The sequence below is a fragment of the Dasypus novemcinctus genome, chromosome 8 (assembly GCF_030445035.2).
Source record: "Dasypus novemcinctus isolate mDasNov1 chromosome 8, mDasNov1.1.hap2, whole genome shotgun sequence".
Taxonomy (NCBI): Eukaryota; Metazoa; Chordata; class Mammalia; order Cingulata; family Dasypodidae; genus Dasypus; species Dasypus novemcinctus.
Genome location: NC_080680.1, coordinates 70937191 through 70961288, shown reverse-complemented (window position 1 = coordinate 70961288; position 24098 = coordinate 70937191). Strand labels below are relative to the sequence as shown.

The 24098-nt window shown below is 35.6% G+C and overlaps 1 protein-coding gene and 1 pseudogene across 2 annotated transcripts in view; one reads left to right on the top strand and one right to left on the bottom strand.

Annotated features, from left to right (window-relative positions):
- PLAA (phospholipase A2 activating protein) overlaps window positions 1-24098 on the top strand; it is a 66959-nt gene that overhangs the window by 18059 nt on the left and 24802 nt on the right. For both annotated transcript variants that reach the window (XM_058301949.2, XM_004447446.5), the window contains exons 3-7: window positions 16766-16866; window positions 16956-17076; window positions 18794-18961; window positions 19513-19648; window positions 22295-22464. In XM_058301949.2, coding sequence (XP_058157932.1) covers window positions 16766-16866; window positions 16956-17076; window positions 18794-18961; window positions 19513-19648; window positions 22295-22464 — 696 coding nt within the window. The remainder of the gene's footprint in view (window positions 1-16765; window positions 16867-16955; window positions 17077-18793; window positions 18962-19512; window positions 19649-22294; window positions 22465-24098) is intronic.
- Window positions 4719-5353, bottom strand: LOC139439451 (S-adenosylmethionine decarboxylase proenzyme pseudogene; annotated as a pseudogene).

The window sequence follows — 24098 nt, the reverse complement described above, 5'->3', positions numbered from 1 at the left end:
TGTTTGTTTTATCTGCTTGTTCGTTTGCTTTTCTCATCTGTTCATTGCATTTGCTCATCTTTAGGAGGCACTGGGAACACAACCTGGAACCTCCCATGTGGGAGGCAAGCTCCCAACTGCTTGAGCCACATCCACTCCTTTCTCTTTGTGACTTTGATTTGCATTTCTCTTATAGCTATTGATGTTGAGAATTTTTCAGGTGCATTTTAGCCATTTGTGTATCCTCTTTGAAGAAATGTCTATTCAAGTCTTTTGCCTATTTTTAAAAATTGGGTTGTCTTTTTATTGTTGAGCAGTAGGATTTCTTTATAGATTCTGGATATTAAACCCTTATTGGATATGTTGTTTTCCAAATATTTTCTCCTGTTGACTAGGTTGTCTTTTCACTTTCATGACAGCCTTTTAATGCACAAAAGTTTTTAATTTTGAGGTGTCCCATTTATCTTTTTTTTTTCCTTTCATTGTTTGTGTTCTAGATGTTAAGTCCAAGAAACCATTATCCAAAACAAGATCCAAAAGATGCTTCCTTTCATTTTCTTACAGGAGTTTTGTAATCCTAATTCTTATGTTTTGGTCTTTTATCCATTTTGAGTTAATTTTTATATATGGTGTGAGAAAGGGATCCTCTTTTACTCTTTCGCATATCGATATCTGGTTCTCCAAGCTTCAATTTTTAAAGAGACTATTCTTTCCTAATTGAGTGGAATTGGCAGCCTTGTTAAAAAATCAATTAGCCATAGATGTGAAGGCCCACTTCTGAACTTTCCAATTGATTCCACTGGTCAATCTTTCTTTATAGTGCCAATACTATGGTTTTTTTTTTTTTGTTTATTATTATCTCTTTTTTTAAAGATACATAGATCACACACAATGTTACATTAAAAAATATAAGAGGTTCCCTTATACCCCCCTTCCCCCCTAATTCCTCCCACATCAGCAACTGCTTTCATCAGTTTGGCACATTCACTGCATTTGGTGAATACGTTTTGGAGCACTGTTACACAGCATGGATTATGGTTTATGTTGTAGTTTGCACTCTTTCCCAGTTCATTCATTGGGTTATGGCAGGATGTATACTGTCCTACATCTGTCCCTGCAGTATCATTCAGGACAACTCCAGGTCCCGAAAATGCCCCCATATCACACCTCTTCTTCCCACTTCCTGCCCTCAGCAACTCCCGTGGCCACTGTCTTCACATAAGTGGTATAATTTCTTCTATTGCAAGAGCCTCAACCATGTTATTTTGACCTCTGTAGCTTTGCAGTATCTTTAAAGTCAGAAGGATGAGTCCTTCCAATTTGTTCTTTTTCAAGATAATTTTGGCTATTCAGGGCCCCTTACTCTTCCAAATAAATTTGATAATTGGTTTTTCCATTTCTGCAAAGAAGGCTGTTGGAGTTTTGATAGGAATTGTTTTGAGTTTATAAATCATTTTAGGTAGAATTGACATCTAAATGATATTTAGTCTTCTAATCCATGAATATGGAATGTCCATTTATTTGATTTCTTTTAGCAAAATTTTGCAGTTTTCCATGTATCCTTGGTTAAATTTCTTCCTAGATTGTTGATTCTTTTAATTGTGTTGTAAATGGAATTTTTTTCTTGATTTCCTTCTCAGATTGCTCATTACTAATGTAGAGAAATACTTCTGATTTTTGAATGTTCATCTTGTACCCCACCACTTTGCTGAATTTGTTTACTTGCTCTAGTAGCTTTGTTGTAGATTTTTCCTATATATAGGTTCATGTCATCTGTAGATAGGGAAGGTTTTACTTCTTCCTTTCCAATGTTGATGCCTTTTATTTCTTTTAGTTGCCTAACTGCTTTGCTATAACTTTCAGCAGTGTTGAATAACAGTGGTGATAGTGGGCAACCTTGTCTTGTTCCAGATTTTAGAGGGAAAGCTTTCAATCTTTCACCATTGAGTATGATGTTAGTTATGGGTTTTTCATGTATTCTCTTTTTCATGTTGAGGAAGTTTCCTTCTGTATCTATTTTTCTGGGTGTTTTTGTCAAGAAAGGATGCTGGATTTTTAAAATGCCTTTTCTGCATCAGTGGGGATGGTCATGTAGGTTTTCCCCTTCATTTTGTTAATGTGGTGTATTACATTAATTGCTTTTCTTATGTTGAACCATCCTTGATGTTGGTGTATAATTCTTTTAATGTTCGTTGGAATTGATTTGAAAATATTTTTTTGAGGATTTTTGCATTTATATTCATAAGAGAAATAGGTCTGTAATTTTCTTCTCTTGTATTATCTTTTCCTGGCTTTGATATTAGGATGATGTTGACCTCATAGAATGAGGTTGGTAGTGTTCACTCCTCTTCAAGACTTTGAGCAGAATTGATTATTAGTTCTTCTGGGAATGACTGATAGACTTCACCTATGAAGACATCTGATCCTGGGCTTTTCTTTCTTGGGAGATATTTGGTACTGAGTCAGTCTCTTTACTTGTAATTGGTCTGTTGAGATTTTCCTCTATTTCTTATAGAGTCACTGTAGGTTGTTCATGTATTTCTTGGAATTTTTCTATTTCATCTGGGTTGTCTTAATTTGTTGCCATATAGTTGTTCATAGTATCCTCTTATTATTTTTATTTCTTTGAGGTTAGAGTAATATCATCCCTCTCATTCTGATTTTATTTGTGTCTTCTTTCTCTTTTTCTTTGTCAGTCTAATAATGGTTTGTCCATTTTATTGATTTTTTCAAAGAGCCAACTTTTGGTTTTGTTAATGCTCTCTATTTGTTTTTTTATTCTCAATTTCATTTACTTCTGCTGTAATCTTTCTTTCCTTCTGCTTATTTTGTGATTAGAGATGTTCTTTTTCTAATTCCATTAGGTGTGCAGTTAGGCCTTTGGTTTTAGCTTTCTTTTTAAATGTAAACATTTAGGGCTATAAATTTCCCTCTCAGTGCTGCCTTCTCTGCATCCCTAAAGTTGTGATATGTCGTGCTCTTATTTTCATTCGTCTCAAGGTATTTACTGATTTCCCTTGTAATTTCTTCTTTGACCCACTGATTGACTGGGTGCTTTAACTCCCCTGTATTTCTGGATTTTCCATTTCTCTGCCTGTTATTATTTCCAGCTTCATTCCATTTTGATCAGAGAAAATGCTTTGTATAATTTCAATCTTTTAAAATTTATTGAGACTTATGTTGTGACCCAATATGTGGTCTGTCCTGGAGAATGGTCCATGTGCAGTTGAAAATGTATATCCTGCTGTTTTGGGGTGCAGTGTTCTGTGTATGTCTGTTAGGTCTGGTTCATTTATCACATTATTCAAATTCTGTCTTTCCTTATTGACCCTCTATCTAGATGTTCTATCTCTTGATGAGAGTGTTGCATTGTAACCTCCAATTATTATTGTAGAGGTGTCTATTTCTCCCTTCAGTTTGGCCAGTGCTTGCCTCGTGTATTTTGAGGCACATGGTTACGTACATAAATATTTATGTTTTTTATTTCTTCTTGATGATTGCCCCTTTTATTATTATAGAGTCCTTCCCTCTTTGTCTCGTATTAGCTTTTGACTTAATATCTATATTTTGTCCAAAATTATAATAGTATATCTACTTGTGGCCTTTTTTGGTTACTATTTGTGTAGAATATCTTTTTCCAACCTTTCACTTTCAACCTATAGTTGGATCATGTTTTCTTCCATTTTGCTACTTAGTATCTTTTGATTGGGAAATTTAATCCATTAACATTCAATGTTTGGGAAACGGACTTTGGCCCAGTGGTTAGGGCGTCCGTCTACCATATGGGAGGTCCGCGGTTCAAACCCCGGGCCTCCTTGACCCGTGTGGAGCTGGCCCACGTGCAGTGCTGATGCGCGCAAGGAGTGCCGTGCCACGCAAGGGTGTCCCCCGCGTGGGGGAGCCCCACGCGCAAGGAGTGCGCCCGTGAGGAAAGCCGCCCAGCGTGAAAAGAAAGAGCAGCCTGCCCAGGAATGGCGCCGCCCACACTTCCCGTGCCGCTGACGACAACAGAAGCGGACAAAGAAACAAGACACAGCAAATAGACACCAAGAACAGACAACAGGGGAGGGGGGAAATTAAATAAATAAATAAATCTTTAAAAAAAAAAAAAAAAAAAAACATTCAATGTTATTACTATAAGGGCAGTACTTACTTCAGCCATTTTGTCCTTTGGTTTTTATATGTCATGTATATACTTTGCCTCTCTTTTCCTCTATTGCAACGTCCTTGTTTGTAGAATTGACCTTTTGTATCTGGCTGATTCCTTCATTTTTATTTCTGTATATTTTTAAAATACTTTCTCTGTGGTTACTCCGGGGTTTATATTACCCAACCTATATCTATAACATACTAGTTTGAAAAGATACCAACTTGGCTTCAATAGCCTACATGTTCTCAGCTCCCATATCCTGTTTGCCCACTTTATGTTGTTTTTGTCCCACTTTACCACTTAGTATCATGTATGTCCATTATCAGGAACTATGCCTTTTTCTTGTTCATTTGTATTCTGACTCTTAGCAATTAAACAGTAAAATTGTATATTGAGTATTCAGTACTTTTCGGTTTTGCCTTTACCCTTTAATTACACTTTCTGATAACCTTCATTTCTTCACATTACTCCAAGCCATTCTTTCCTGTCTTTACCTTTCAACCTACAGAACTCCCTATAGTAATTCTTCATGGCAGGTCTGTTGGCTAACGCTCTCATTTTTTCTTCATTTGTGAATATTTTAAGCTTTTTAAGGACATTCAGAACTCTTATTTACAAACAAGGTGGTCACAGATTTTCCTGGAAGTCTTCAGACTTCCACAACTTTCTTGATCAGGTTATCATAGGAGGTCTGACTTGTTTGTTTCAAAGCTAACATAAGAAAATTATGGTTCTGGAGTGCTATAAATAGTCGGATAAATTCCAACTGATTTCTTTCCATTTCTCAAATACCCACAGGTCACGAAGTCCACTCTTAGGAGTGGCATCCTTTGCAGTTACACCGCCTATCATGTAGAACTGGTCCATAACTGCTGGGTCAAGCTCACACATCTGAATTTCCAGGGTTTGATCTGGCTGCCTGATTATACGACTCTCTGGGACATCCAGAGTATATAAGTACCATTAACCAGAATCCATCTGTCCCATACGACATGCTGCTTCATTTGGGAAAATTGCATTATAAGAAACTATTTTTCTTCCTGGAAATTCCAGTGTAGGTACCCTTGGTGAGAGGCTTCGTGAAATTCTTACGAGAATAAAAGAAGCTTTAAATTGATCAAACCCACTGTAATCCCTAGCAAGCTTCAACAGGGGAACTAGTGCTTTCCGTAAGAGGGTGGAACCACATGTCTTCAAAATGAAACACCTCTTGGAGTCAAACATGATACTTTCACTGAGTACATAAGCATCATGCTACTTTCACTGAGTACATAAGTTTTTGTCACACTTATGATTGACATTGCACATGCTTCAAAAGTATGTCCCCCTCAGGTTTTGGGATGGTGCAAAGATCCCCAGATCCTTGTTTGTTTGTTTTTTTAATTATCTTTTTTTAAAGTTAATAGATCACACAAAACGTTACATTAAAAAACATAGGAGGTTCCCATATACCCCACTCCCCAACCCCCATCCTTTTTTAATTGTATTTTTTTGGAGACACATAGATCACAAAAAATTTTACATTAAAAAATATGAGGTTCTCATATACCCCTAAGCTCCGCCCCCCACTCCTCCCAGATGAACAACCTCTTTCATCATTGTGACACATTCATTGCATTTGGTGAATACATTTTGGAGCACTGCCACACCACCTGGATAATAATTTACATTGTAGTTTACACTTTCCCCCAGTCCATTCAGTGGGATATGGCAGGATATCTAATATCCATTTATCTGTCCCTGCAATGTCATTTAGGACAACTCCAAATCCTGAAAATAACCCCACATCACACCCTTTCTTCCCTCTCCCTGCCCTCAGCAACTACCCTGGCCACTTTATCCACACCGGTGCTACAGTTGCTTCCATTACTAGTCACAGTAGTTCTATGGTAGAATATCAGTTAGTCCTCTCTATCCACATTTTATTCCTCCATCCTGTGGACCCTGGGATGGTGATGTCCACTCCACCTCTAAATCAAGAGGGGCCTTAGATTCCACATGGATGATGGATGCAATTCTCCTTCTTGCAGTTGTAGGCACTCTTGGCTCCCTGGTGTGGTGGTGGACTGTCTTCATCTCCCTGTTAGCTGACCTGGGTTAGTCCAACAAACCAGAGAGTAGGAGTTGCAACTCTGCTGAGGCTCAGGGTCCAGCTGGCACAAGGCCAGTCCAGAGATTCAAATCTCCTGAGTATATACCAACCCTAGCACCAACCACACGTTCAGTAAAAGTGATAGCAGAAGAGGCATGTGTATAAAGTTCACATCTGAGTCCAGCTCCACCACACTTAGGAACACAAATTCCAAAGTCGGGCCCACTGACATGGCACTGAACTCCAGAGCCTTCTGCCATGACCATAGAACCTATGGGTCTCTGTAGCCCTCAGGAGAACCAGTACCTGGGCTTGTATCTACTTTGGCTGTCTTTGGGGTCCTGGTGAGGCATGCATAAGCGTGACCCCTCTGATGACCTCCCAGCTCTTTTTTGAATACTCTAAGCTGTATAAACTCATTTGTCTTTGCCATTTTCCCCTTTTATTCAAGGTCAAAATGCAATTTTTAACACCTGATATTACATGTAGGCTGAGATATTCTGCTGGTCTGAGTCAAACCTTTTATTCAAGGTCTCTTTCTAGTTGTATCACTAGTTAGTGATTGGTAGTAATCCCTATGTTTCCAGGGAGGCTCATCCCCAGGAGTCATGTCCCATGTTGGGGGGAAGGTAATGCATTTACATGCTGAGTGGCTTAGAGAGTGACCACATTTGAGCAATGTGGACGATCCTTGTTTTAAGTCATGCTGCTGCTAGGAGAACCAGACCTCTAGCAGCTTCTCGGTCCCTTTGAAAAAATATGCAGCTTCCATAACCGTGAAACTAGCAAACAACCCACAACCACAGAAAATCAACTAAATTAAATCTTTTGTCCCACTGATGTGGATTGTTCCAGCTGTGCTGCTAAAGTTCTAGTCACCTCCCCTATTTGCAGACTAAAATTTTATATTAACTTTTTTTTTTTAAGAAAAGGATTAATAAAAATTTCCCACCTTTTTTTGTGAGCAAAAGTTGAAATTTCTGTTGGAAATAACAAGCAGATACAGTTCAACCTCTTATAGTCTGCTCTTTCCCTATTACAGAGATATTATGAGATTTGTTTGAACTTCTTTGCTTAGTTGTTCAAAATTCTGTGTTTCCTCTGAAGTTTTCATTTGTTCCCTTGACAAGCCATATCTTCCTGTTTCTTCCTATGACATGTAGTTTTTTGCTGATGTCTGGGGATCTGATTATCTTGATGAGTTAATTCTGAAGATCAGTTTCTCATTCTTGTTTAGGGTTTTATTGTTGATTTGGTTTGTATTAAGGCTATTCTTTGATGCTTGTCCCAACTTATTCTAGACCTTTATAGTAGCCGATGTTTAACTGGTCAGATTTTCTCAGCTCCTTGTCAAATTCTAGCCCTGAATATGTGGTATAATTTTTAAGATTGCACTTCTTGTGTAATTGTTTAACCTCCAGGAGAAAACTTCCTTTTCTTTGTTTCTTCTCTTGGGAATCTTGATCTGTTCTGTTTGGGTTTGTGCAGAATTTTTTTTTCCAGATCCTTTTTTTCTGTTTGATTAAATTCTCTCCCTAATTCAGTGTCCTGTTTCTTTACTCTGTTAAGTTCTGGGGCCATTGTTTCTTACAGTTGTGCAGATCACCTCCTGCTCACTTTTTTTTCCCCCCAAGTTTCTTCCCCTTTAGGGTATCCTGCCTCAGGATGCCATGTGGGGTCAATCCATAAAGGTGGGTCACTCCAGAAAAGTCTGTTTTATGCTTAGGTGGTGTAGTCAACAAAAACTGGATTGAGTTAGCATAGTACTTTCTAATTGCAGTTTAACTGCGGGCTCTCCCCAGGCACTCTCCCTCACCACCTCCCCCACTTTTTTTCCTCTTGGACACCCTTTTGTGTACAGCACTTCAGCAGCTTGTGTTCTCTCTAGATCTCTGTGGATTTGAGTCGCCGTGCCTCTGCTGTCCTTCGTGGGAGGTGGGAGGGATCTGAGCTGCTGCCTCTGATCAGTGGCTCAGAGACAGCAACTCCACAAGCTGTGTGCTGCTGGCAGAAGGAGTTAGGGGGTGGACTGGTGGGTGGGGCAGAAGTTTCCTACTTCATAATTCTCTTTCTTTGATTCAGCATTTGTGGAGTCCTTCTTCCATCTTTACCATCCTGCAGAATTCTAAGCAAGTGGGAATTATCTAGCCCAACTTTTATTTTCAAAGTGGTATATTAGTGTTATCCTTTAGTTGCTGTATGTATAAAACTTTCCAATTACATTGTGAATTATGATTCTAGGTAATGTATTTTGTGTTGCATTATTTGATATATTAAGGGTTTTTTCTCCCATATATTCAAAGCAAACTGAATTCTTCTTATGCTTATTGACAGAGGTTTACTTTGGAACTCATTCTATTTCCTTGATCTTGATAGAAATTTAAAGAGACACATTTTCTGGGTTTTCCAAAATAATTTTGTTTTTCTCTTGAATTATGTTACATTGATTATGAGAGAATATAAAGAACTCAGATTTCAACTATCAAGATCAGACTTTTAGAAAACAAAATTAGGATTGGTAGGTAATTCTCATTATGAAGAAGTCTGTTCCCATCGATTTAAAAAAGCAAAGAAACTGAGCTTGTTTTGTAAATTAAACTTGAAACAGTCTTATCCACTAGGAAATACATGGTATGATATAAGTTTTTGGAGTTAAGTTGTTGCTCTCTTGGAAAAAAGGTGATTATTTAAAAGAAGATAGACGTTTTTAAAAATCAACTGTTACGAGGATTAAATAATTGAATTTTGTGACATTCTGGACCCTTGAGAATAAAGGGGAATAAAAACCTCTGAATAATACATAAGCTTTATGTTGGTTCTTGTTTTTTATTACTGTTGATGAGCATCTTTTCATATGCTTTGTTTTTTTAATAAATCAATTTTATCGATTAATATTAATAAACATACAATACAGTTCATCCAAAGTGTACAGTCAGTGGTATTTGCTATAATCACAGTTGTGCATTCATCACTAAAGTCATTATTAGAGCATTTTCCTTATTTCAGTAATAACAAAAAACAGAATTCCTCACCTCTCATTCTCTCTGTACTTCCCCCACTGTACATAGATGCTGTTTCTGGCTGTTCTATCCAAAGTGTATAATCAGTGACTTTTAGTTATAATCACAATGTTTTACATTCTTCGTCTCAAAAATATTAGAACAATTTCATTACTCCAGAAAGACTCCACACTCCTTAGCATTCCTTCTTTAGACCCGTGTAAACCACTAATCTCCTTTCATTCCTTATAAATTGATTTATATTTGCATTTTATATAAATGGGATCATACAATGTGTAATACTCTGTGTCTGGTTTCCTTCACTTAGTATAAATATTTTTTTGTCTGGTATTAACATTTTGTAGTATTAACTTTATATTTGTTCAGTTTCAAAGAAAAACGGTCTTATATATGTAATTCTCCCCATATTCACATTTCCATAATACATTTATATTTCACATAATATATTTCATAATAGGGCAGTCATACAGTATTTGTCCTTTTGTGTCTGGCTTGCTTCATTCAACATAATGTCCCTTAGGTTCCATGTTGTCATATGTGTCACGACTTCATTTCTTAACAATGCCTAATATTCCATCCTGTATATACTCCATACTTTATCCTTTCATCAGTTGATGAACACCTGGGTTGCTTCCAACTTTGGCTATAGTGAATAATGCTGCTGTGAACATCAGTGTGTAGATATCTATTCGTGTCACTGCTCTCAGTTCTTCTGGGTATATACCTATCAGTGGTATTGCTGGGTCCCCTAGCAGGTCTGTATTCAACTTCCTTAGGAACTGCCAAACAGTCCTCCACAGTGGCTGTGCCATTCTGCATTTCCACCAACAGTGAATAAGCATTCCTGTCTCTCCACATCCTCTCCGACAGTTTTTAATAGCATCCAGTTTAATAGGTGTGAAATGATATCTTATTGTACTTTTTTTTTTAAGATTTATTTATTTATTTCGACCTCCTCCCTCCATTGTCTGCTGTCTGTGTCTATTTGCTGTGTGTTCTTCTGTGTCTGCTTATATTCTTACTAGGCGGCTGTGGAACCAATCCTGGGACCTTTCCGGAGTAGGAGAGAGGCTATCATTCTCTTGTGCCACCTCAGCTCCCTGGTCTGTTGCGTCTCTTATTATTTTTCCCTTGTCTTTTTTTGTTGCATCATCTTGCTGTGCCAGCTCTCAGCGTGGTCCAGCACTCATGCGCGGGGCAGCACCTCCACGTGGGCCAGCTTGCCTTCACCAGGAGGCCTTGGGCATTGAGCCCTGGACTGCCTGTGTGGTAGATGAAAGCCCAATTGCTTGAGCCACATCCGCTTCCCTCTCATTGTACTTTTGATTTGCATTTCCCTAATCATCAGTGATGTTGAACATTTTTTCGTATGTTTCTTCCCCATTTGTATTTCTTTTTTGGACAGTTGTCTTTTCAAGTCTTTTGCCCATTTTTTCATCTGACTCTTTGTCTTTTTATTATTGAGTTGGGTGATCTCTTTATATAAAAATGGATATTAAACCCATATCAGATATGTGATTGGCAAATATTTTCTCCCATTGACTCAGCTGCCTCTTCACCCTTTTGACAAAGTTCTTTGAGGTGCAAAAGTGTTGAATTTTGAGGAGGTTTCATTTTTCTATTTTTTCTTTTGTTGCTCATGCTGTGGGCATAAAGTTTAAAAAACTACTACCTATCACAAGATCTTGAACATGTTTTCTCATGTTTTTTTCTAGGAGTTTTATGGTTGTTTGTTTTTATATTTAAATCCTTGATCCATTTTGAGTTAATTTTTGTATAAGGTGTGAGATAGGGGTCTTCTTTCTTTCTTTTGGATATGGCTATCCAGTTGTCCCAGTACCATTTGTTGAATAGACTGTTCTGGCCCCACTAGGTGGGTTAACAGCTTTGTCAGAAATAGCTTGACTCTAGATGTGAGGGTTAATTTCTGAGTTCTTGATTTGGTTCCATTGGTCAGTCTCTCGGTCCTTATGCTAGTACCATGCAGGTTTTTTTGTTTTTGTTTTTTTACAACTGTAGCTAATTAATATTCTTTAAAGTCAGGAAGTGAGAGTCTTCCAACTTCGTTCTTCTTAAGACATTTTTGGCTATATTGCGCCCCTTACTCTTCCAAATATATTTGATTATTGGCTTTTTGAATTCTGCAAAAAAAAGGCTGTTGGGATTGCATTGAATCTATAAATCAGTTTGGATAAAATTGACATCTTAACGATATTTAGTCTTCCAATCCATGAACACGGAATGTACTTGCATTTATTTAAGTCTTCTTCAGTTTTTTTTAGCTGTGTTTTATATTTTTCTTTTATGTCCTAGTTAGGTTTATTCCTAAATATTTGATTGTTTTAGTCACTATTATAAATGGAATTTTTTTTCTGATTTTCTCCTCAGATCGCACATCAGTAGTATATAGAAACAGTATTGATTTTTGCTTGTTAACCTTGTATCCCACCACTTTGCTGAACTTGTCTATTCTAGTAGCTTTTTTGTGGATTTTCCAGGATTTTCTATAAAGAGGATCATGTCATCAGCAAATAGTGAAAGCATTACTTCTTCCTTTCCTATTTGTATATCTTTTATTTCTTTGTCTAGCCTAATTGCTCTAGCTAGAACTTCTAGCACAATATATTGAATAATATCAGTGACAGTGGGTATCCTTGTCTTGTTCCTGATCTCAGGGAAAACTTTCAGTCTTTCACCATTGAGTACAATGCCAGCTGTAGATTTTTCATATATGCACTTTACCATATTGAGAAAGCTTCTATTTCCTGTCTTTTGGGGGTATTTTTATCAAGAAAGGGTGCTGTATTTTGTCAAATGTCTTTTATGCATCAATTGAGAGGGTCATGTGATTTTTCTTGTTCAATTTATAAATGTGGTTTATTACACTAATTGATTTTCTTGTGTTGAACCATCCTTGCATACCTGGGGTAAAACCCTCTTGATCGTGATGTATAATTCTTTTAATGTACTTTTGGTTCTGTTTGCATGTATTTTGTTGAGGATTTTTATATCTATATTCATTAAAGATATTGGTCGGTAATTTTCTTTTTTTATAGCATCTTTATCTGGTTTTGGTGTTAGGGTAATGTTGGCTTCATAAAATGAGTTTGTAGCATTTTCTTCTGTTCAGGTTTTTAGAAGAGCTTGAGCAATATTGGTATTACTTAATCTTTGAATAATTGGTGGAATTCTCCTTTGAATCCATCTGGTCCCAGGCTTTTAATCTTTTGGAGGTTTTTTTTTTTTTTTTAAGATTTATTTATTTCTCTTTCCTCCCCCCGTTCCCCACCCAGTTGTCTGCTTTCAGTGTCCATTTACTGTGTGATCTTCTGTGTCCACTTTTATTGTCAGCAGCACCCAGAATCTGTTTCTCATTTTGTTGTGTCATCTTGATGCATCAGCTCTCCGTGTGTGCAGTGCCATTCCTGGGTAGGGTACACTTTTTTCACTGGGCGGCTCTCCTTATAGGACGCACTCCTTGCATGTGGGGCTCCCCTATACAGGGGACACCCCTGCATGGTACGGCACTCCTCGCATGCATCAGCACTGCACATGGGCCAACTAACTCATCACACAGGTCAGGAGACCCTGGATTTGAACCTTGAACCTCCCATGTGGTTGGCGGATGCCCTATCCATTGGGCCAAATCCCTTCCCTTTTGGAGGTTTTTGATGACTGTTTCAATCTCTTTGCTTGTGATTGGCTTGTATTTCTTCTAAAGTCAGTATAGATGGTTCATATGTTTCCAGGAATTGTCCATCTTGTCTACGTTTTCTAGTTTTTTGTCATACAGTTGTTCATAGTATCCTCTTAATGATCTCTCTTATTTCTATGGAGTCACTGGTAATGTCTCCCCTCTCTCATTTCTGATTTTATTTATTTGTGTCTTTTTTTGTTTGTCAGTCTAGCAAAGGGATTGTCAGTTATGTTGATCTTCTCAAAGAGCCAACTTTTGGTTTTGTTTAGTCTCTATTGTTCTTTTGTTCTTGATTTCATTTATTTCTCTTCTGATCCTGAATAATGCATAAGCTGTATGTATGTTTTTAAAAAAAAATATTTTACTTATTGAAAAAACAAATTTACATACAAGTGGAAAAAATTCACTTGTGATTTCAACATCCAAACATAGTCATCATATATTTATTTGTACAACAATCTCTTTCAATCTTTGTCCCTGTGAATAAGTATGTCTCATACATTATGGATCCACAGGAGAAGTTTTCCGATCTCATCACCAAGACTAGTTAGGCCTTTTCTGAGCATCTTAATTTTATTTTTCATCTTAAAGATTAAAATCATTTAATGAACCTTAATCTCCTCATCTGTTAAATGGGAATAATAATAGCTTCTAGTTCCTGGAGTTCTTAAAAAATGTGATGCACTTTGTACTATGTGTGACACATCTTAAAATTAAGTACTCACTAACTCTTAGCTATTTTTTACCAAGTTAAGATTTTTATCTTTTGCTTTGCTGAGGCCCAACACCGGCTTATATTCACATTATACATTTTACATGCTACTCTTATTTTCTCCTTTCCTCCTCTACTTAATTTTTTTTTCTTATTATAATTATTTATGATACTTATAATTTTTCTGGAACAAACTAGGTAACACATAGCGAAACGTTGATATGAATAAAATCATGATGCGTATATAATTTTTTCAAATTAAAGAAGTTGTAGATTTTCAGAAAGTACAGAGTTCCCAAATAACCACCCCCACACAGTTTTCCTTATTATTAACAAAGTATATTACCTTTGCTATGTTTAATGTACAATATTATAATTACTATTAACTATAGTCTATAGTTTATACTAGGATTCACTGTTTATATTGTATAGTCCTATTGCTTTTTGTTATTGTAATATATGCAACCTAAAATTTTTCCTTTTAACCATATTCAAATATGGAATTAGCAGTTCATCATGTCCTCAGTTATTGTACACAGCAGTTTTACCAACTGTTCTTCACTACATAGTAAGGATCACTGATCTTCCATTTTCTGGTAGTGGTCTATCCATTTCCTGCTTATTAAGCCACTGCATATGTTTTAGATTTTTCTTTCAGCAGTGCCTCCATTTACTACCAATTTTTGAACCAGTCAGGTAGACTAGGTGACATTTTGGTATTCGACAATGCCAAAATCTTAATGGCTTAATACAGTAATTTTACTTTGCTTCTCCAGATCCAGACCAGCACAGTAAGGGACTCAGCTCCTTGTAATATTTCAGGGATCCTTGCTGACAGAGGCTTTATCTCAAAATGTCCTTTCATAGATAGTGGAGCAACCAGAAGGGAACCTGACATATTTATGCACTAATCCTTAATGCTTCCACCTGGAAGTGATACACCTTATTTCTGCACATATTTTAATGCCAAAACAAGTCACATGGCCATGCATAAAATCACAGGAGATGGAGATTTGCCTAGAAGGTGGAGAACAGAAAATATTTGATGAATGTCACTAAATGGCTACCACACCCATCAGAATATTTATCTGTTCTATGTTCTTCCTAGAAACTTCCTTCTTGTACCTTTTAACGGGGTGCTCCCTGAGATGGGTCTTAAAATGTCATTTTGGATTATCCTTTGCCAGTATTTCCTAGATTCTACCTTTTTTATCATTCTTAATTTACTCATTCATTTTAGTATAGTATATCTATTGCAGTTTCCTAAGTAAGATGGGATATAAGGATTAGATATTTTTTGATTTGCATGTTTGCAAATGGCTTTATTCTACCCTTATACTTGATTATTAATTTGGTTAGAGAATTCTGTGTTAAAATCACTTAACCTCCAACCTTTGAAGGAGTTGCTGTTTTGTCTTAAGTATGGTGATGCTCTTGAGAAGTGTGATGCTTTTCTGATTCCTCATCTTCTGTCTAGGGAAATCTCATCCCCTTCCAGGTTGTTAGGATGGTCACTTTTTCAAGTGTTGTGAAATTTTACAATGCATGTCTGTCTCTGTCTCTTTCTTTCTCCTTTCATTGTTCTGGGGAGCTTGTGGGTTCTTTAATATAGATATTCATGTCTTTCACTTCTGGGTATCTTTGTCCTCTCTGCCTTCTTCTCTTTTTCTCGCCTGTTATTTCTTTCTGAAATCCCTATTAGTTAACTTTCCTTTGCTATTTTTCTTGTCTTTTGCTTTTTGGTCTAATTCCTAGGGACTTTTATTTTTCTATTACATTTTTAAATTTGATCACTTCTATTTTTAACTTTTTTTTTTCTTGTTCTCTCTGTATTCTTTTTTGTATATCTTTTCTATTTGCTGATATTATAGTTCAAAGTTTTTTCTTCCTGCTTCCTGAAATTGAAATAGTTTCTTCTGAATTCCACAAACCTCACCCCCTCTTTTTTTCTATTTCTCTGTGTGTGTGTGTGCGTGTTCTATTACTTTGGAGGTTTTTACCAAATAGCTCATAGTCCTAGATTGATCATATTAAGAACAAAGTATAAAATGTTGATTGGAAAATTTTTTAGCCTTTGTAGGTAGAGTTTGGTGATTGGTGGGCTACATTATAATGTCACCAGGTGGTATTCTGACCTTTTAGGTGGGAGACCCTCTCAAATGTCAGTATCTGGAGTTTTTTCACACTGTTCAATCCTCTAGGGAAAAATCCTCCCATCTCCTACTGGGGCGGGATAGAAACATATTCCTAATGGCTGGTATTGTATGAATAGGATATAGACACTTCAGGATTTAGACTTTCCACTTATTTCCCTTGTTTTATAGGGGCCTCTTACTCCACTCTTTCATTGTGCATGGCAGCCTAGGCCTGTACACTCTAGTTCCTTCAGAGATAACTCAAGTCTCATGCAGTGGATAGGGATGTGACTCTGGAGGCTAGAGAAAGAGATGTAGGGTTTCACTGTGTTATATACAGATTTTCAAGAACTGTCTTCATTTCTCAAGTCCTTGCCTTTGCCCTGCCCTTCATGACATGCAGTGCCTGGGAATTGAGTCTCATAGGAGTTCTTGGGTCCAGTTGCTTTGCCTCTAATCCCTTCTCCGAGGGTATCTAAATTATGACTTCTTCCATAACTCTAAATCAGTTATGTCTGCATAATTTTATATCAAGGTATTATGACATTTAATTAACCATTCCATTACTGTTGAAAATTTGGCTTGGCTCCTTTTTTTTCTTTTGTTTTAATTAAAGTAATCCAAAATACCTATATAAACAGCAGTTCAAAATTGTATTATTTTCCTATTGTAATTTCTTAGAGCTGGAAGTTATCGTGCAGCCCTTGATAGAGGTGGAATCTGAGATTAAGTAATATGCCTTTGATCACACACCTTGAAAGTGGCACAGTTAGGATTTATACCTAGACAGCAGTCTGACACCAGTCTGTCCTCTTGACCACTGTACTGTATCTGTAGTGAGTTAAACGTTTTGGCTGAGATGCTCCTACTTGAGGAAGTATTTTAAAAATTTCAGTGCTTTAACAACTAGTTAATAACTAGCAAAGTGAGCATTTTTTATACATGAAATTGTGTTAACTGTGAGTTTTTCCCATCTTTAGTTTGTAGTCTTTCATCTGGAAAATTTGGCACATTACTTAGTGGCTCATGGGATACCACTGCTAAAGTCTGGCTGAATGACAAATGCATGATGACCTTACAGGTATAGTAGTTCTCAATGAATATTCTAGATGATAATGATTAAAGGTAAAGATTCTGTGGCTACTTAAATTGATACCATTTTACTTTTAGGGTCATACAGCTGCAGTATGGGCGGTCAAGATATTACCTGAACAGGGCTTAATGTTGACTGGATCAGCAGACAAGTCCATTAAACTGTGGAAGGCTGGAAGGTGTGAAAGGACTTTTTTGGGTAAGATCAGAGTATACAACTTTTATAACCTTATAGTTTATTATTTATGCAAATGTTTTTTTCATCAAACATTTAGAAGTTTGAAAATAGCTTTTTAAAAAATCTAGTGGGAACTCTTATAAAAGTTAGCTACCTGATAAGCTATAATATGTGTATTTGCTTTTATGTATTATATAATGTATGTAATTTTTGATGTACAGTTATGTTTTTGGTTGTCATTTTAATACACTCAGCCTGAAACTTAAAAGTATAGTATAAACCTTACTGATAGTAGGTAATCAGTGTTATTCTCTATTGGGGGAAAGCATCATTAATGTCTTTAGTAATACTGAATTTTGTTTTTTAATAAAAAGCAAATTTCATGCTTTATGTTGTAGTTAATGGTCGATAGTACTGTTAAGCCCCAGCTGTTAAATAACTAAGACATCTACTGCCTAACATTAATATCATTGATTATTTGGGGGGACCCTTACCTTTTTGGTGTGGATTTTTCTTTTTAAGTGTTCTTCTTTTTTTAAATTTTTTTCTCTAAAAGTTGATCAGCACCCTGGATTATACTGAAAGAAGTCACTTTGTGCAGATAAAATTATCCTTAAAGGGAAAAATGGATAATGAGTTATAACCAAGCATCCCTTTGTTTCTGCTTCAGTACATACAGTGTATATATGCATCAAGTCTTTATTAATCTGTAATAACTAATCTAAACCAATAAAAAGTGAGCATAGGAATGTTTTTGACTCACGCTTTATTAGGTTGCAGGATTCAGAAAATATTTGTCTTTAAAAATATTGTAGTGGCACCTTCTACAGTGCCTCAGTTAATATTAAAGAAATGGTATTTTATCAAGTTTTATCAATTTTATCAACTTTATCAAGTTTTATCAATATTTAAAATCCTTTGGTAAGTACTCCATTTACATAGTTTAAAACTTAATGTGAGACATTCATTACGTAAAAGTTTGCATTTTTAAAGCATTAGTCATTAATTGCATCATTTTATTGCATCATTTTAACATCTGAATTTATATATGTTGGGCATTTTTCCATTGATATAGTACCAATGTTTGCTTTATTTTATATTTGTGATTCAGTTGAATAACAGGGATTCAGTTATGAGGCATGAAACCAGAATTCTAAATTTAGCCTTGCCACTAATTGTATGGTTTTAGATAAACCTCTCTGAACCTTTTCTTTCATATTTATGACATTTACGTGTCTATAATAAAGGTTGGTGTTTCAAACTCTTCAATACTTGGGATCTTGTTTCGTAATCTTAATTTTTCTTAGTTTTTAGTGTTTTATTAATTTTAATTTCAGTATTGTGAAGAGATAGTTTTAGGAGATATTTAGTCATATATTTCTGTTTTATTCCAGTATTGTGTATTTTATGAATTATTCTTATCAGGAAAGAAAAGTTGAAAATTAATTGCCAAGTGAAAATGAAGAATTGTTAGATGAAAATCCTGTTTCTGGAGGATTTGGGGAAATAATTTGGAAAAGATATGATAAATATAAAACAAATTCCTAAGACTCATATAAAATATTGCCAGATCTAAACTGCAAATACTCTTACCAGGCCTTCCTACAGAAAATATGACTTTCTCTAATTTGAAAATCATTTTTAACCATTCACTGATATGTTTTACAGTATCAGGGAAATATACAGAACCATCAACCAAATAATCCATTTTATTGATAAACATTATTTTTTAATGCAGGACATGAAGACTGTGTCAGAGGTTTAGCAATTTTGAGTGAAACAGAATTTCTTTCCTGTGCAAATGATGCTAGTGTTAGAAGGTGGCAGATCACTGGAGAGTGTCTTGAAGTATATTATGGACATACAAATTATATTTATAGCATATCTGTCTTTCCAAACTGTAAAGGTAAGATTACCTTATGCTATGCCTTTAAAATAATGTATTGGGAGCAGTTGTAGTTTGGTGGTTCAGCTTCGCATGTATGAGATCCCAGGTTCAATCCTGGGTACCTCCTAAAAAATAAATAAATAAAATAATGTATTGAACATTATTCCATCCCATTCATTGGTTGTGGAGAGAAGTATTGATTACTTAAATGAATTTCTATCTGTGATTTAAATAATTTATCACTTCATTTCATGAATATCTTTTTCCTAAAGGAGGAGATTATATGGTCATCTTTATATTAATTTAAATTAGTCACTTGTGTAATCAAAAGATCTTGTATGTCTGAGGAAAGGTTTTGTATAATGTATTGGTGTAAGATATGGTATGTAAGATGTGAAATGTATAAAAAGGGAATTTTTGTATTTACTTAAGGTGCAAATGACAAATATGTGAAATTTAAAACTGTATCATTTTGGGGTTAAAAGGTCAGGGTACCTATCTAGAAAGATGGTATGTATAAATGTACTTAATATTACTTCAAAAATTTTTCATGTGTTCATTAATTTTAGATTTTGTGACAACGGCAGAAGATAGATCTCTGAGAATCTGGAAACATGGGGAATGTACTCAAACAATCAGACTTCCAGCTCAGTCTATATGGTGCTGCTGTGTGCTAGACAATGGTGACATTGTGGTTGGTGCAAGGTATTTATATTCTGGTCAATCAGTAACTATTTACTATATAGCTAGTCCTTAGTAAAGTGCATAGACAAGCCATAAAGAATTTCAGATGAATTGGGGAGACTATATCTACATATTTATATTAATGTACCAAACAGTAGTGGGTATAACAGCTTTTACATTAATAATACATAATCCATTACACTAATACAGAGAGTTGTGCAATTGAAAAATTCAATACAAAAGAAGTTAGAAACAGTAGAGATCAGTATAGTAAAGCTTTCTAGAGAAGAAATTTGCATTGGATTTTGAAAAATAAGAAGGAAAATGAAAATTTTTGTCATGGAAAGCAATTAAGTAAAGATATTGTATATGAGTCAATGTGATGAATACAGGAGATGAAGGTAAAGGGTAGAGGACTAATGCCAGGGAATAGTTAATGGTTACGTTCTTAGGTGAGATGGGTTTAATTCTGGAGAGTCTTGAATGCCAGGCATTTTTTAGATTTAGTTCTTGGCGTAAGGAGAGCTGCCCCGTGCGAAAAAAGTGCAGCCTGCCCAGGAGTGGCGTCACACACACAGAACTAATGTAGCAAGATAACGCAACAAAAAAGAAACACAGATTCCCAGTGCCCCTGACAAGAATACAAGTGGACACAGAAAAACACACAGCGAATGGACACAGAGAGCAGACAACTAAGGGGGAGGGAAGGAGAGAGAATTGAAAAAAAAAAAAATAAGGAACCTATGGTAACTCTTAAGCGAAAGAAGTGTCATGATTAAAGTATTAATAGAAGTCATGAATTATTAAATATGTAGGTTGTCTTTGGTGATGACAGTGCACAAGAAAACAAACTAGAAAGCAATGGTAATAGGAGTGTGAGGTTATGAAATATTGGCCCAACAATGGCAGAGGATAGAGAGATAAATGAGAATTCAGAGGAAAAATTATCAGAAAGGGGATGAAAGAGAAGGATAAAGCTTCAAACTTTTGATACTTGAAAGTCTTCATTAATAAAAAAGGAGAAGTGGGAGAACTGGTTTGGAGCTTTAAGGTGATGACTTCAGTTTTGGACTTCCTGAAGTCTGAGTGGTGGTCATGGGTACTTAAACTGGAGCCTAGTATAAGAACTGGGATTAAAGATGAAGACATATATAAAACTCCCAATGTTAATGACAGAATATCTTTTTCTGGGGCAAGAAATAAAGAGAAGGAGGAACAGAAGACTAAAGACTGAATTTTATGATATATTATAAATAGATTAAGAGAAGCCAATAGGATAATAGGTAAAAATGGAGCAAAGAATCAGAATTTTGAAATTCTGGAGGATGGTGAAGGAAAGAGTTTGAGTGGAGATTGTCATCAGTATCAGAAAGTGATTGAGGGGTCAAGGAGTTGAGAGTTAAAAAATATTTCAGATTTTGTTCAGAAGTTGTTTTTAGGGATTCAGATGTGACTTGAGCGGTTGAACTCCTGCCTACCACATGGGTTTGGTTCCTGGTGCCTTCTAAAGAGCAAGACTGTTGCGATGGGCTGGTGCGGTGAGCTGATGCAACAAGATGACACAATAAGAGACGCAAGGAGGAAAACATAATGAAAAACTCACCGAAGCATGGAGCAAAGGTGGCTCAAGCGTTTAGGCACTTCCCTCCCACAAAGGAGATCCAGGGTTTGGTTCCTGCTGCCTCCTAAAAACAAGACCAGCACACAACAGACATTGCAAATGCAAACGACGAGGGGGTAGGGAGAAATAAATAAATAAAGTCCTTAAAAAAAAAGTTGTTACTAGTGAATTTTTGATGTTATGTTTGGTAGAGAATTATAGAAAAAAGCTAAATAAGAGGTTGCTTGAGGAGAAGAGAAAGGTAATAGTTAGAAGGATGGTGGTCTAATAAAGTGGAGGTGTTTTATTTTCTGGTTGGAGGGGGTCGTCGATCTGATGGTTTAATTTTTTCCCCTTCTGCACCTATTTGAAATGAAAATAACCTTATTGGAAGAAAGAAACTGATGTTTACAGAAGGTTAAGAAGGACGCACAGTTTCTGGTATGATTGGGTTGGATTGATATGGTTTGAAGTAACTAACCTGCCCCCTCATCTGCAAAATTTAGAAATGAGGAATCATGGAAATGAAGTTACTTTTCTGAGAACAAAGGTTGAAAACTGCCATCCATTCCAAAGGCTAGGCAGTTGTTCTTGTTTTTGTTTTTATTTTGTTGTTGTTGATTTGAGGTCATGCCAGTAGTTAGTGACAAAGTAATGAACATAATGCTATTTTATAAGATTTATATTGGGTATTTGATTCCTTTAAAATGTAAACCAGGCCAACTGCCCTTCTCTGTATTACAAAACCAATGTAGTATTTGCTTTCAGAGTAGACCTTGTATTTAGATTTTTATAATGGTATTTAACTTGGAATTGAAAAGAATGTCCGATATGTATTTCTTTTTCCTTTGCCAGTAACTTCTTTAAATGTCTTTTTCTACTCTGTGCATTATTTTAGAAAGTAATAGAGGGTAGTATGTGCTGAAGTCAGCGTAGTACTATTCTCTGCAATAAATATATAATAGCATTTGTTATATTCACAAATAAATTGCCTTTGGGTCATTCGCAGTGATAATAGTGATACACTATGGCAATGTCTTTTAAAATTGTTTTGTTTCTCTTTATAGTGATGGTATTATTAGAGTGTTTACAGAATCAGAGGATCGGATGGCAAGTGCTGAGGAAATCAAAGCTTTTGAAAAAGAACTCTCTCAAGCAACCATTGAATCCAAAACTGGTGATTTAGGGGACATTAATGCTGAGCAGCTTCCTGGGAAGGAACATCTGAATGAACCTGGTAAACATTTCAGTGTATCTAGTATTAAAAAATACTACCATATTTGCCTTTTTTTTTTTTTTCATATTTGCCTTTAGGAATAATTGATTATTTAAAAAGAATTGTTCTGCTAGTTATTATTATTTTCATTGCCAGATCCTAATTTTTGAGGGTTTTTACTACCACACATAACCACTGTGGGAAAATTGTCTCTGTCTCGAAGTTTGGACAGGAACAGTTTTTTTTTTCCCCAATCTCCCAACACTTAACTTAGCTCATATCTAATAGGTACTCAAAAATCAGCCATTTAATACTTTTTGGCTGATAGGATTTCCTAGGAGGAATTTTTACAAAATAAAAATAAAAATGAGTTTAAATAAAGCAATGTATACTCAGTGAGTTGGAGATCACTTGAGACTGAAATCAGAAGAAAATAATGATCTAAAATGAAATTTAGTATTTACTATATCCCTGACCCATTATGTCAGTGGTTCTCAAAGTGTCGTTTATAGGCCCCTGGAAATTCTGAGATCCTTTCAGCATGTCTGAAGTTAAAACTAATTCTATAATAATACTAAGATATTATTTGCCTTTTTTTTAATGGTGCAAAAGCAATGGTGGTAAAACTGCTGGTTCCTTAACACACAAATTAAGGCACTGAAACTGTTTTAGTAGTCATTGTGTTGTTCTTTGGCATGAAATCATAGTTTAAAAACAAAAACAAAAATCTCATTGCCCTTAGAAAGGTCCTTAATGAAGCAGTAAAAATTATTAATTTTATTACATCTTGACCCTGTAATATCTTTTAAAATATTTACCGGATGATAAAATGACAAGTACACATAAAGAAAACCAAAGTGCTGTGGTGTCTCAAGGAAAAATACCCATGTAGTTGTTTGAATTGCCTGCTAAGCTAGCCCTTTTCTCATGTAATGCCATTTTTATTTGAAAGAATGACTATTATTTTTAGCCTTGGATATTTGAGTTTTTGAAAATGAATAGAGTGCACCTGTCACTTTTAGGAAAATAACTGACAGTATTTCTTTCCAAAGTTAAAATTTGAGCTTCAGTTGAAAATTGAAATTTTGCAGAATTTGTATCTGCCACCATAAGTTCGATAGCTTCCTAGTATTTAAAGACCATTCTGTAGAGATTAGTGGTTATATTAACAAATGCAAGTTTTTTAATATATTGAATAATAAAATGCAGGAATATTGAATAATATAATGTGGGAAATCTGCAGAACTCAGTGAACCGATATTTCTGGAACAACCAATGTATAATGTCACAAAATTATGCCTGACTAAAAGATAGATTTAAAGTACAAGATAGACCAATGGGTTTTAGTGTGATTGAGCATCAAAAATTCATTGGTAATGGTTTCATATTCCACATTGTAATTTTCAGAAAACTATTACTTGTAGAATCCACAGTTATCTGAAAAGTCTATTAAATTAAATCCTCTCTTTTTCAATTACATATCTGTAAGGCCAGATTTTCCACATATACTTCAGCCAGAACAAAAAATTGTAATAGATTGAATGCTGAGACAGAGATACTCTAATCCAGCAGCACATTAAAGAGATTTACAAAAATGTAAGAAAACGCGTCTTCTCGCTGAATTTTTAAAAACCTATTTTTCATAAAAATATTAC